Source organism: Drosophila santomea, chromosome 3R (genome assembly GCF_016746245.2).
Source record: "Drosophila santomea strain STO CAGO 1482 chromosome 3R, Prin_Dsan_1.1, whole genome shotgun sequence".
Classification (NCBI taxonomy): domain Eukaryota; kingdom Metazoa; phylum Arthropoda; class Insecta; order Diptera; family Drosophilidae; genus Drosophila; species Drosophila santomea.
This window is the reverse complement of record NC_053019.2, coordinates 17,693,302-17,708,964: the sequence shown is the minus strand read 5'-3', so window position 1 is coordinate 17,708,964 and position 15,663 is coordinate 17,693,302. Positions and strand designations below refer to the sequence as shown.

The 15,663-nt window shown below is 42.7% G+C and overlaps 1 protein-coding gene across 1 annotated transcript in view; it reads left to right on the top strand.

Moving 5' to 3' along the window:
- LOC120450960 overlaps positions 1-15,663 on the top strand; it is a 92,993-nt gene that overhangs the window by 42,001 nt on the left and 35,329 nt on the right. Inside the window, exon 3 of the mRNA XM_039634247.1 lies at positions 12,978-13,110. Coding sequence (XP_039490181.1) covers positions 12,978-13,110 — 133 coding nt within the window. The remainder of the gene's footprint in view (positions 1-12,977; positions 13,111-15,663) is intronic.

The following is a 15,663-nucleotide window of genomic DNA, read 5'->3' as shown; positions in this document are numbered from 1 at the left end:
ATTTTCCCATTTTCCTTTCATGCCACTGTCTTCTCCTCTTCCGCTTTTCCTCAAGGTTAGGCTGTATTTTAATTGAAAATGTTCTGGCAACTGCCAAATGACAAGCTGTTACTGATACTGCCACTTACAAAAGCTGTAGCAGGGCAGTAAATCGTTGAATTTAATTCCAATATAACACTGATTAATTGTAATTTTTAATTAACATTGAAGAATTTAACTTATTGTTATATATAAGTATATTATTTATATATAAAATAGTTGCTGCTCAAACAACTTTTTAAACATCTTTCAATGGCAAAATGTGTTGGCTTCAAAAAGATACTTTACTCGCTTCTAAAAGCGTTCAGGTCCGAAGTGAACTTAAGCCACTTGGCCCTGCTCACATGTTGGCCATTTATCTTGCTCAAGGTAATAAAATGTCTATAATTAGTCATTTAATATACAGATTTCCGTTCTGCGTCAAGGGGCGAAAACTTTTGCAGGCTTCTGCTTCCTGCAAAAGGGAAAAAGGAAAATGGAAAAGCAGGCGAAAAACCCAAGGAGCACCCATCGAGAATCGAGAACAAAGTTTTTCATCCTGCTCACATGTGGGCGGTGCCAGTGTGCCGGGGTGGAGTAATTTAAGTACAGCGAATGATAAACTACTAAGCAGCGGACTAGCCGACGAGTTTGGTGGCCAGGTCCTGGCCTGAATCCCTAGTCCTTTCCCCTTGCTGCATGGCGATCCTAAATAAATGTGCAATTAAGAGCTGCTCGCCTTAGTGTTCGGCCGCACAATTTGCTGCCAACTTCTGACCAGTCCACTAAATACTTATGAGGTTTATGCAAGCACTGAGAATAAAAGTCGTTAAATTATAGAATGATATTCTTATTTTCTTATTAAATGGAAATATATAAAATATAAGCAGCTATAATACTAGGAAGAGTTCTCCAATAGCTGTTGATAGAACACTAAAAAAGGTCGCAAAGATGTAGCTATGTAATGTAAACAAGACATTTAAATACATATAACAGAGTAATATTATTAAATAAACAAATCTTAAATGCATGATCTAGAATATAAAATAAGTAAGTAAATAACTCGATATCAAAAAATACTAATAATAAATTGTAATTAAACGATACATACATAAGAAATAAATAATCTAAAGCTAGCACACCCAACTGAATAAAATAACATTTAATGCATTATTCTTATAAAAATGTTCTTAGTGTTCCTATTATGTTACGTGTGGCTGTGAGCACGTAAAACTTTCCGAGTCTATGTGTGTGTTGGGCATTTTTAACGTAATATGCTGCCGCTTGCCTGCCTGAGCTATGAGCATTTTTATAATAAATCTTTGCGCTTCCGTTTTTGGTTTGCAAACTTCCTGTTGGCAACGTCTTTAGTAGCCGGCGGACTAAGAGGCAGACGGACAGAGGGACAGAGGAGCAGATAGTTGAGGAACCCAAACCGAACCCAAACCCAAAACCATTCCATGCCGACGCTCTGTGACTTGCACGCAACATATGGACTGCGCTGTATCTGTATCTGTATCTTTGGATATATGTACATATATCTGGCTGTGGGTGTGCAGCTGCAGCTGGCGCAGCAACTTCAGTGGAGAAATAAATCTTCAAGTTTTTGCTTTATTACACTTGTCCGACTCAGTATCTCACCGACAGCCATCCTCTATTTGACTGAGAGTGAGACTTTAAGAGTGTAAGTAAGCACCTGTTTGGCCTGTGCCATTTAAATAATCTACTTTTAGGACAACCTTTTCCGAGTGACGCACGCAGCTTTTATTGCCCATTGTGTGTACTTGTGGCGCGGGCATTTTAACGAGGTCCCAAATAAATTTTAATGTCTTTTAAATGATTTCCTGGGTGGCCTCAGAAAGGGTCTGATCTATGGCCCCATCACTCCTCGATTCTCTACCCTTCTGACTCCACTTAATGGCCAATATTCTACGTGTTTACGAGCCCGCTTTAGGGGCTCAATACCCGACTTAGTGTGGTATTCAAGTCCAACCAGGCGGCGACAGATCCTTCATAAATACTCAGTTTGGGCAAAACATCTGCTTCAGCTGCAGTTGGACATTGAATACATTCGCTGCATGTGAATAAAGCCTTTTGGTGGGGCGCAAAAAGCTGAAAGGCAACAAAAAGTACAAAAGTACACGTGGAAAATCGAAAAAAGCTAGACGAAACACAAAAGTCGAGTTTAAATGTTTCTTTGGAACTGCGAGTGAAAAATGCAACCATGCCGTCTGCGCACATACATATTTGTGCTGTCTGCTTTTGGACTTCTTTTTAGCATTTTTTGCTTTTTTTGCACTTATTGCTTGATGTTTCTGCAACATCCGGAAAAAATGCATTCCCTGGCCCATTCAACTTAAGATTTCCAGTGGTAACGACATTTTTCAAAGGGATGCCACCAATTGTGGACCAAAATTCCCATTTCTCCTGCTCTTCAGTCCTCGGAGGTGTCGAACATTCAACGGGCACTTGTCATAGGTAAACTAACCTCGAGAGGGTCGTTATGCTGTCTGAAAAGTTTCAGTCCATAGAAATCGTGATTATTTGCTTTAATTAAGAAGATATCAAACACAACAGATTAAAGAAAGCTAAAATTTACGATGGCTGCAATTTAAAGATACACAGTTTGTTTACTTAAATTCTGAAACTGAAGGATACACAGTTTGTTTGCTAAAATTCCTTTAATAATTATTTGAAATTCTATAATACGAATTATTTAAAGAAATTTTAGACCTTTTCGTGCTTTGTGTTTAAAAGTAAGCTACCTATCTTACATCAAATGAAGTGATTTATTTACCATGAAATATTGATGTGCTTCATTCGCCTCTCCTCGACTATTACAAACGGGTAAAAAGGATAATAATGAGGCTCATAACATATATATCCCTTATTGTACACCTTGAGAGCCTTGAATTCTACTTCAAAGCGTAAATTATACAATTTTTTAATTCAAAAATCTGGGCCGGCTTTGAAGCTGTTTCCCTGACCAGCTGGAAGGGTCCTGGTCCGGAATATCCTGTTTGTCAACCAGCCAGCCCAGTTTCGCAGACTTTGTCTCCGCGGTGCCCTGAGTTATGGCTCGTGGCTGTTTTCAAAAACAAAATTAAAGGCAACAACAACAGCGAGTGGGCGAGCGAAATAAAAATTGAAAAAATTGTAATGCAAATTTAATTAGGTTTTAAGTGCCATGGAACGGCAAGGCAAGGCAAGGCAAGGACATTGCAGACGACGCTCCTGTTGTTTCTGCTGTGTCTTGTCAAATATTTACTTTGAGCGCGGCGGAAACAACAGCCAAAAAGGTTGGCCATTCCAAAGCCATTCGGGTATGTAACCCCCGGAAGGGAAGGTAATGAAATTTTTCGCGCCGCGTTTTGAAACAGTTTAAAGATATTACGCCCGACTACGTGTCCGTTGGCGAGAAATTGATTTTCCTAAAGCCGGCTTGAAGAGGGATTGCGGATGAGCCCGGAACCTGGGCACCCGGCAAATATTTAACCATAATATTTAGTTTAAACATAATATTTACCTTAGTTTTTTGTTGCCTTGGAGCCGAAAGCTAATTAGCGTCACCCGCATCACATGCAAATCGAAACGGCGACAGAGAAATCCAATTGGTTTATTGCCTGTCGTAAATTAGTCAATGAAAGTTTCTGACATCCCGGCAAATATGCAAATATGCAAATATTTGCTCAACTTTATTAAAATTCATTTTTGTCATTCACGGCGTGGGCGGCAACTCTTGACAATAATTTCGCCGACTTGCTACTTTCAATGTGGGCACGCAGGCATGCATGGAATTTTTGTGCTAAGCGGCAATAATTGCAAATTCCGCTGCAGCACACACGCCATCGCACACACACTTACACACTCAGGCACTCACACATACAAGCGCGGGGGGGCGTAACAGGACCCCAAGGAGGCGGAAAACTTTTGCCGTGTCTAACTGTCGGCAAATCGCAGAGCTGGGCGAAAATCTTTGCCAAAATGTTTGCCATAGGCATTCTGGCAAAAACTTTTGAAGCTCTGGCATAAGTATGCTGCGGCTTTTTATATGGCCACAGTGCATGCGGCTCTGTAAATTGCACACATTGCAATGCATTGTAATCTATGACACGCCCACAACCGCACGCACACACGCACACATATATACAAAGGGGGGCGGAGTAATTAAAACTGATTAACAACAGCTGAAATCCCTCCATAAATGGAATAATGCCAGTATAATGCCCATTCGCATGGCTTCAATTAGTGCAGCGAATCAGCGAGATTTTTTACCGAATGTAGTCATTCGACTACAGTGAATCCTCGCATGAACGCATTTCTGCATGCTTTTTTTCATGCAAACAAAGATATGCCACTCATGTGATGCGATCGTGGTTTTAGCAAATGAAGTTAAATTAGTATTAATTGAATTATTTAGCTGCAAATGCAGTCACAAATACATTGCATAGTGAATTTACCAGTGTTGATCTCAGAAGTCAAGTCATCAGTTATTAAGAGTTTTACACAGTATTACATAATTGCTACAACAGCAATACTTGGGTTTAATATTTATGGCGCACTGATAGTATAAACTACTAAAGAACCTTTTAATTAAAATAAAATGCCAATGGAAAATGACTAAGGTGCATATGACGAAGCTTTTAACAACATTTGTCCGAAACAATTTATTAAGAATATACTGCGGTTAAAAACAATCTTCTAATGAAGCATCAGCGTAAGTAAATATGTATAATTAGGAAAAACAACTATTTTGGTAAATTGACACTGAAGGTAATACCTAATATAAAATGATAATTGCTTCGTGCTAAATCTAAAGTGCAAAAGTCTGTAGAGCATATAGAAAACCTCTTGCCATTGCTCTTCCTATAGAATTGTTTTTCTGCATACATTATAGTTTAGCTGAATTGAATTGTTTTTCTGCATACATTTTAGTTTAGCTGAAAAAGCGTTCTTTTCGGAATATCCCGCATGCTCTTTTTGTGTTACATTTGTTTTTCGCGTCAGTTTTTATGAAGCCACTAAATTATGCGGTGCACACAGTTTGGCCAGGACTGTCAATTGCCGCCATTATCATAGCTGGCGCGATTTCACGCACACAAAGCGCTCTTGGCCAAAAAAATAAAAAAAAAAAAAAAGAGTAAGAGGACCGTAGTGAGTTGATAGACATTCCGCTCAGTAGTCAAGCAGCGGAAACGTTACGTATACGACCCATGTGCCAACTGCCGACTGCCGACTGCCGGCTGCCTGCCAGCAAACATAACTAACAGTTCAGTGCACACACTTTGCTCCGACTCGGGATTTTCGGGTCTTGGAGCACCGAGCAGCTGCTCCAATTGCGACGTGGACCAGTCGAAAAAAAGGATGGCCAAAGGTGCCAATTGTTTGCTGGTATGCGGGCACGTATGTGTGAATTTATCGGTTGACATGACAATGCAGCTGCAAAATGCTGGCTTCGAACAGCACTTCAATGTGCTACCAGCCAGTGTGCCAGAGTGCCATAGTTTCCCAGTTCCAGGACGAGGTCCTGGATCACCACCATTGCCATTGCCAGCGGCAAACAACTCCTGCGGGCTGCCAACTACCTTGTCTGTCCGCCTCTATTCCCATTCCATTCCGAACATCCTTGCTATCCTTACTATCCTGACTCCTTGCTCTTCGATCCCTTGTGTACGAGACCACCATTAGGTGGGATGGCAGATCTGGGCAAGCTCGCTTGTACTTTATGCCTCGACTAGTTCTAGAGTCCGAAGAGTCGTTTTTTTTCCAGCCACAGGCTATGAAAGGGTGGATTAAAGAATTATAAATAGTTTAACTACATTACCATTTAAAAACAGCTTAATGTCAGTTGTAACTTTTTGTTTTGTGAATTCACACAAACCCTTTCTAATTCTTATGATGAAAGGAGTCATTTCCTTGAGTAACAGAAATTAGGACTAGTTAGCGAATGTTCATAATATTTTTCAAATAATTTGAAATGTCTTTTCGACAATGGACATCCATTCTTCGCGTTCTAATCAATCGACCCTCGCCCAGGCTTTCGTCCTGGCCAAGGCAACTTTGTTGGCAGCGAGGGCGCACACCTCTAATGCGACCTCGACGTAAAATAATTGCTGACCAAAGTGCACTCAAATGCAGACACATGGCCACACGTGATGACCAATGCACTTCGGGTCAAATGTACAGAGTGCGAACGAGTGGAACGACGACGACTTTTGTGGAAAAACGAAAATGGAGGCGTAAGGTAGTTTGGGGGGCGGGGGCGTGGCAGTGGGCAAGATCCTGTTGCCCAACTAGTTATTCTTACTTTTACGGTCAGGTCGGTTTGAAGAAAAGCCGGCTCTGTAATTGATGTAATCCCTGACATCCCGGGCATCAAACTACACACCGGAGGTCCTTGCTTGTGCGGTCAGGATCTGGAGTCCTGCCAGTTGATTCACATGCCTCGGCACTTTTGCAACTCGGTGCCCTTGCCCCTGCCCTTTGACCTGCCCAGGTTCCTAGAGATTCCAGCGCTTAAAGCGACGAGCTCCCTTGACTTTAAGCACCTCAGGCCACACACACATATTCAAATATCGATTGGGTGCTATGTTGATGCCGTGAGTGGGAAATCAATAACTGAACGCCCACGCATCTGCGACAGGGTCGAAGGTCAACAATAATGTACAAGTAGACTGGCAGCGGTGCCAGCGTGCCTGCCTGTCAGTTTGTTATTTCTTTCGTTGTTTTTCGGGGCCAACAAAGAAGCAAAAGTATTTGCCATTGTTCCACTTTTGTGACTGCTATCATGACTGTCACGACTGCTCTTGGCCCTGGCTATTTATTTATCATGTCGGAATTGAATTTGTGTTTGTTGACTCGGCCCGTCAATTGACATGCTAAACATGCTAAATGCCCGTTCGCCCTTTGGATCCTGGCAGGATCAGAGCGAATGAAGCGCTCCTAATTGCGGGCTATGCAAAATTTAAGCGCAGAAAAATTACTTTGCTAATTACGCGAGGGGAAAGTGTTAGCTGTGAGGTGTGCCGTAAGCTGTAAAGAGAAAATGGGCTAACACTTTCCAACGAGCTGCATCAGAAATGCAGTCCTTGGCTAGGAATTTTAAGATGGTGCACTGAGAAAGATAACTAGAATTTACATTTTTTTTCAACTTGGTATAAATTAAAAAAGCTGTTATTATTTAGAAGGGAAATATGAAGTAAATAAAGACTGATTATAAATATCAACTTTAAAAACGAACCTTAAGATATTTTTTCCTTAGTGCGGTAACCAAACTCCCCATCTCTCTTCCATTTCCATGGCTTACGAATCCGAAAGGCGAAAATTTAACAAAAGACTTCGTTTTTCAACTAAATTAGTGCAAATAGTGCAGAGACACAGAAACAGCTGCATACACACCATGGCATACGCGCCACAAACAAAACGAGGGCGGGGCACCTGAGAACGTGAGAACCCGAGGCTGAGAATGAAAACTGAGTGGGAAAACAGGGGATGAGGATGAGGCTGCAGCAAAGCGACTTTACCTTGTGCCACTTAGGCACTACGGCAGGGGCAACAACAATGCCACTGGGCTGTTGTTTTTAGTGGCATTCACTTCCCACACACACGCACACGCACACGCACATCCCCATGTGAGACACGCACACACACACACACACAGATGCTGCAATGTGCGTTGGCATTGTCTGCAGTTTTGTCAGCTTACGATTTGGGCGCTCGAAAGTATGCTACGCTGGCCATTAACTTTCATCTCAATTGCACACACACACGTGCAGAAAGACTTTAAATTTGTTTATATTTATAAATTATCATTAGTAATCAGAGAATATATTTTACTATAAATTAATGGGAGTCTAACGTTGGTATAAGTCTATACTTAAGTTTGCCTTATAATTGAAGATATCAATTTCATTATTTGATTGCTTGATTTAAATCAGATCTAATTTGTTTCCGTGCACGCCTTGAAAGACGCTAACACACTCACGTTCGTATGTGCATACGTATTTATTTAAAGAATTTTTCTACACCCAAGATAACAATATAAATGCAACAGCAACGAGCGACGCAATGGCACGTTTATGCCACACGTGACCTGTTTGGCTCCAACTCGCTCCAACTGCAGCTTTCGACCAGGGTCGACATCAGTGGCTGCCTTTACAGTCTCACGATATTTTTACAAGTGTCTACAGTTAAGTGCTCACATACACACCCACACCCACAACCACACACATGCACATACACTCACACAAGCGGCCTTGCAAGACCTGCAGAAATTACCATGCTCAGGAGCCGTTGTCGCTGGCATCCCTGCGGTTGTAGCGTGAAATGAGAAGAACAACTTTGGCGCTCTCTTAAGCAACAACACCAAGCGCGCACACACACACACACCCTCGCACACATACGCAAACAGACCGACAGCGCAAATAAGAAGAGAAAGAGAAAGATGAATAAGCCAAAGCGCAGCAAAAGAGTTACCGCGAAAGTGGAACGTGGAAAAAGGCAAGCAGCCCAAGTCAAGTAAAGCTAAGAAGCTGCCGTGGTCTTACACTGAAAGTAAAGTTTAAGCTACTTTACTAATAATTCAAAATAACTATAAAGGCTTTAAAACACTCACATGCAAAAAGAAGCAAAGGTACATGCATGTATGTTCAGCAAGTTTCATCAATAAATCCTCAAATTATATTTAGTTTCTGTATATACTACTTTTAAAGACATGCAAATTTTTTGAAGTGCACCCAAGAAGCTGCCCTAGCCAAGGATTTCATTATGCGCATTTTCTACAACTTTTTGGAGCAAGGCGCGTTAGCATTGCATACTTTTAGGCGCTGATGCCGCTGCCTTCTCGCGCTGCTTGAGCTCTTGTACTCCTCTCGCCACGCAGTGTTTTGTGTCGAGCTTTTGCGCAGACACTGAAATGCAATTTGCATAAGTTTCACAGCTTCTTTCGTTTATATAGGGCCAACGGGGCGTGTGGGGAACGGCGACTTTCCTATATAAATATAAATATAAATACTATGTGCATAACCCAAGTGCGGCAAACGACGTGCCGCAGTCAGTATGTGCTATCTATCCACTCTCTGCATCTGTATCGCAGTGTTTGCCTTGCTGCGTGCTAAGTATGTGTTGCCTAGCTGTTGGCAATTTTCATAACAAAAAAGCACTGGAAATCATGAGAAAAGGACGACAGGGAAATGCGGCGTGCAGCAAAATAAAATTTGTGTTTGTTTTCTACTCTCTAGCCAGCATAAAAAGTGAAATGACACTGGGTGGCGCAGGAAAGACGTTACCGAACCATATAGTTCTTGAACCAGCGGAAATCACCAGGAAATTCCCGTTCCCTTATTCAGATGTTTGCTTTGGTGCTTCCCCTTTTGCCTGTGTGCAAAATGTCGTTTATGTAGGTAAAGGTTCATGCTAGAATATCACTCAGTATTGGAGATCGAACAGAACTGAAACAAGCTATTGAGGCACTAGTCTTAAATCGTTTACGTTGAATAGTAAATGATTAGTTCCTAATACCCATTACCTATCAATATTACACAATGCATGGCTGCATTTCAAATATTTCGTAATATCAGTCAATGCGAGAAGCCTGTTTGCATAGCAATTCATGCACTGCATCATAGCTTATAAATGTATACCTATAGACTGTTGGTTTAGAAACAAAATTACTTGTACAAGCTGCATTTCAAATGTTAACTATTTTGCCATTTCAATTGAAACTAGCCATAATGAGGTAACCACAATGACATAAATATGTTTTAGGCTGTCCAGTGCTTAATCAAAATAATTGAATGGGACGAACCTGTTGTCTCTTATCAGCAGATACTCAACCTTGAAGAACACGAAAGGGGATTATGTTGTTCACAGTGTCTGAAATCAATTTGCTAAAAATATTTTCGCCTTCGATTTGCACTAATAATACCCAATCGACCTATTTCATCGCTTGTACGAACTCAGGCACATATTTACCAGAAGGCACACACACGCGACTGGATGGAGTGGCATTTGTCTATCCGAACTGAACTTAACTGAACTTAACTGTTGCCGCTTGTGGCAGCCCAATTCGGTGACCTCAGAAGCAGCTTGCCACCTAAGCCGCAGCACGCGCCACTTTGTCCAAAACCCAGGCAGTTGGTTTTGGCTGCCTGATTCGTGGTCTGCGGATGGCTCTGGATTGGAGGCCAGCCATCCCGTCCGCGATTCCCCAGTGGCTGCCACAGGCAAATCACTCATTGCACACTTACGCTTGCGCGCCGCTGACGCTGACGAGCGGCGGGATGATGGAGCAGGAAAAGGAAAAGGATCCGGAGGAGCAGCAGGAGCAGCAGGAGCAGCCGGAGGAGCCGGAGGAGCAGGCGGAGGAGCACGCGGAGCAGAAGGACTGATACCATGGAGGAGGCGGCGACGGAGGCGCATATCACAAATTATGTCAATTTACTGCAACAGCCTGCCCGCCTTTGGGACTGAGACAGTGACAGAACAGGACCAGCACACTGGGAATAATTTCTGATTTAATATCTAAGGTGGTAGAACCAAGAAATGCTTAGGTTCACTATCCCAATTCTGTCAATTAATTTACTAACAATTTGCATATATTTGTGAAACTTGGTAGAGCAATGTAAATGATAGTTTCTATAAACCAACCAGCTTCAAAGTTCAGTTGGTATTCAAGGAGCCTTTGGGTGGGATGTACATATTTTGCCCTTTTTGATTAGACTTTCGCTCAGTGCACGAACCTCATCCGTGTGATATAGAGGGTCTAACTGTGTTCGCCCGTCGAGCATTTGACATCTTACATGGGAATTACAAACGCACGAAAATTGCTAGCATGTTCGGCGACAGCCTACTCACCAATACAGCTGCAGCTGTAGCTGCCCACCAACACTCATACACGCTGTACACGCGTTTATGTCTGTATGGGTGTCTGTCTGCTTGTCTGTTTGTCCGTTTGTCATTCGGTTTTCCTGCGTGGGCGAGTGTGTTTCGGTGGGTGGCGCTGGGTCGGCGTTTTCATGTGCAAATTTCTGTAGTGTGCCATAAATTATCCGACTGGGAATTGCTTTTCTATAAAACGTGCGCATATTAAATAAATGTCAACAATTTTTGGCATCGTCTGCAGCAAGCAGAGCACTTGCTCCTCCACCGGCGCCACATTTTTATTCCTTTCACTCGTTTCGTTTGGTGGCTGCCGAAATGAAATTACGCGTAACACGATTGTGGGGCTCCCTTTTGGGTATTAATGAGCACCGGGCTGTAAAATAGGTCCATGATGGATGTGCTCCACTTTCTGGGTTCTGACAGCTGGACAGGTGAGCAATTGGATTTTCAATTTTCCGCAAAAAAAAATCGATTCGATGAGTATGTCGGTCGTCAATCGCTGGCAAATATCTCCGTTTGTCTGATTTGGGTGGGGAATTTGAAGGATATTATAATTTCTTAACCATCTTCTTTGGCACAGACGATTTTTGGGAATACTTTAGTGGTACCAAGCATGATATATACTGTATATATTTTCCCACTGTCACTCTAGTTTAGTCTACGTCACAGCCCAATCCTTTCTTAATCAATTTATGGAACTTATTGGCTACTCTTTGATGGCTATTAATGTTTTATTCAGGCCGCTGATTAATGGCCATGCGTTTACAGTACATGTTTCTCGTATTAATTTACGACTTGTGGAGTCGGAACTAAACAAATATTCGAGACACGCCACCCTGCGATCCTTCTCACGCCAAAGGACAATTAGGGGCTTTAACTTGATGGCAGGCGGCCGGCTTTAATCCATTGTCATTTTGCCGGATTGATTGGCCGGAATGGGGAAATCGGCGAACTAGATTGGATTGGTAGCGGGTCCTTGGCGTCCGCAAGCGACGACGATGTCCTTGGCATTTATCTATTTTCAGTGGCATCAATTGGCAGTTTAAATGCAAACGATGAGGCCGGCCATCGTCATCACCATTGTCGACGTCATCGTTGTCGTTAGCTCCAATTTGGCATTAATATTCCCACTCACGTACTTGGTTGTGATTATGCGAGTACAACGATGAACGTCAGCGGCTATTGCGGTCGAAAGGAGCTGCGTGGTTAAAAGGATCTGGGCGTTTACTGGGTGGCTCGATGGTTGGCTTGGGTTGGGTGGTTGGTTTGCTGCCTTGAGGTTGTCGTGCCTGGAGTTGGCCGCCTTGCGTGCTCCGCGTTGTGGGACGGCAGTCTCGACGTGACACTTAAAAGGCAGCGTTTTGTTGACATTTGCTAGGAAATCGACGAAGGAGTCGAGTCGCCGTAATTGTGGCAACACCCCAGTAAGTCAGTGCTTGAGCCCACAGCAAAAAGGACATTTTCATATTGTGTTAATGACTTTGGCAATAGTTTTGTCATGACATTTCAAAAGCGCCACCCACCTGTCGTTTCATTCAATTGCATTGGGTGGAAACGGTAATGATACACCAAGGGAAAATGAGTCAAGGATTACTAACAGAATCGTGAGCAGAACTTGCACTCATTTGGGCTAAAATCAGAAAATGCCTACTCAACGCTGTTGTTTAATTATGATAAAGTTTTAAATTAATATTTAGCAAACAGTCCAAATAGTACTATTTGTTACATGTAGGATATGTATTTTATGTTTTATACACATACAGATTTGGTCTAGGCGCTTCTACATTCTGATTAAGCTCTTTTATAAATGTTAAAGAATAAAAAACAAACATTTGCATATTTAAATAAAGCCATTTATTTAGGAATAATTACGTGAAACTTGTAAATATCATTAGTTTATGCCTTTTTCAATGACACCATTCATAGATGCCCGCATTATATTCTCAAAGCCTTCTATGAAACGAGTAATTAAAGTATCTTCTATTTGATGGCTTTAGTACGTGCCTTTCTATACCACATATGATTATTTTACCGCAGTGCACTCATAATTGTGTTTCCCTCCCCACTCACTCTTTCAGTTTCAACAGTGTCCGTGGAGGCCGTTCTGGGACGAACCGCATCCTTGCCGTGCGACATCGAGCCGGAGGCGAAGGACGACCGGGTGTACATGGTGCTCTGGTTCCGCGAGAGCGCCGGAAAGCCACTTTACAGGTAAGCAGGAGCCCCCCATTCAAGGCAGTCGAATTTGAATTCAGGTTAGCAGCCACTTGCTAATTTTATAGTCTCTTTGAGATTCCAAGTAGGTGAATGTGGATGGGGATGTGGATGTGGATGTGGATGTGGATATCTGTCTATGCGGTTGACAGAAGTTCCGCCCTTTTTTTGGGGATGGCCAACTGGGGTCCGTATTCCGACTAGCTTTGATTTATCAGGCCCTCGAATGGCAACTTCCTCCACTTACGCGACCCGACAGCTTCATGAGAAATGGCAGCAGTTCATAATTTTCAAATAATTTATTATTTTAATAACATCATCAATATTAACACAACTCTCGAATGGATACTACACTGCACGCAAAGCGATGTATCATATGAATAAGCTAAATGGGCTTTTCCCCCTTTTGAAGCGAGAAAATATATATTTTCTTCGAGTGTGCTGCCGCATGAGCCTAGTCCGGGAACTTGGAGCCAGGACATGGCTCCAGGAGTGGGTCAAAGCAAAACAAAGCAACGGTATAGCAGGCAGGCCAAACGGGGCGACATGGGCTCATATATTAGCCGCAGGACCCGAGGCAAAGGACATCCGAGGTGAAAAGCGGGCCAGCAAAATAATGGTATCCAAAGTGAAAACTGTTTTGGCGGCAACTTTGATTGTGGGCGAGTGGGTGCGGAGATCCATACCCATCCTCAATCCTTATCGCCAACCTATCATGGTTTCCATCTACACCCATGTCCCGCGGCGATGTCCTCGAACTCCTGCTGCCTGTTATTTATAGAGCTCGCTGGCGAACGTGTGCTTAGGTTTAATATGTTGCACATTATAAGCAGACATCGATATCCTTTAGCCTTGTCAATTTTGCTTACATGTGCTTCCCTTCAATATGTTACCAGCGGGTGGACGCGGCTTTTTGGGGAATAGGGACAAAGACACCAACGTCGACATGGATATGGATACATGGATTCGGATTCGGATGCGGATATGGATGCGGACACGAATACAAACACACGCGTATCTTAAGGACGAGCGCGAACTGTGTTCACGAACAGTGTTGCCCAGCACTCAGATCCTGGTTGAATTTGTTGTTGTTCCTGCCACTTCGTGCACTCAATTGGAAGCAATAAATTTCAGACCAGACAAAGAGCAGAAAATATGAGCAGGGAGGTGAGAGCTTTCACCAACAAGAACAAACAGCAGCAAACAACAACGGAAAACTAGAAAAATGTGGAAAACAATAATGTCGCAAAATTTCCGGCTTTATAACCAAAAATATCCGAAAGTGATTCGAAACTCGTTTTCCCTTGGAGGACAAGCCGGTGCACATAGAGAAAAAACACAAACAACGAAGCAAAAAAAACAAGAAATTGGAATGAAACTTAAAGAAATAAATAAAACTGGCGAAAACAAGAACAACATCAACATGTGCGCAGACGAAGGACAGGATTCCCAGGCCTGGGAAAAACTGCAGAAAGGACTTGGCTGCGGCGTAAAATTGCCAGCTCTGCGTGAAATCGAAGGACACACAGAGCGGCAGCTGAATGGGGCTAAGGAAAGAATCAAAACCAAAGGCTAAAACCGAAAAGGCGCCGAAATTGAAAGCAGCATGTGAAGGGCGGGAAAATAGAGCCGGGGTAAATAGAGCAAGGTTTTTCTAGATAGTACACCGTGAGAAATTGCTCGATTTTATGCCTATGCTTACATCATATTTTATATAATTATAGCACAGTGCTATGCTAACAAAAATATGACTGACTGATATGCTTCAGTAACTAAGTAAAGAAATTTGCCCAGTCGGATTCAAATTAAAACTGCATGTTTATTGATGAACTAAAAGCCAACTAATACCTTAAGTTGCATTATCCAGCTGATCCCGATGTTTTCCCCCAGTGTCGAGCATCCTTTTTGTGGACCAGGCTTTGCCACATTTCCAAAGACACGTCACAGCTGGCAGCCTCACCTAAACAGGCTCGCACACACCAACAGCAACACCCACATGCACACCCACATACATTCCCACACACCAAATACCAAATACCCTGTGGAAAGTGCTGTCTAGCAGGTCTCTGCATTTGACAGCTTTACACCCAGATACAAAGGCAAAAGCTAAGCCCCCGAACACAAAAAAAAAATTGTCCTGCCCAGGAGGCTAAAAGCAAAAATATTAAAAATTATAATGTTAACTTTTGCTTTGTTGTTTGACTGGCCGACAAGCAGACAGTTTTCAAGGGTTAAGGCTATTTCGGGTTTTGGGTTCCGTTTTTTATGGCCCGGATAGCTGGATAGCTGGCCGGGATTTGTTTCTGCTGACTTTGACCCTTGAAATGCGATTTTCATAAGATTTTTATACATTTATTTGTTATGAATCGTGAGCGATAAAGGGAGACAGGGGTCAGGGGTCAGGGGTCAGGGGGCGGCTGCTTGCCCTGCCATTATTAAAATTAACATTTGCCATGACAGCCACCTGTAACGAGGAGCGAACGGGAAGCTCTGTGGGTCGACAGGCCAACTGTCACGTTCAATATTGCAGGCCATCAATGGTATTGGCAG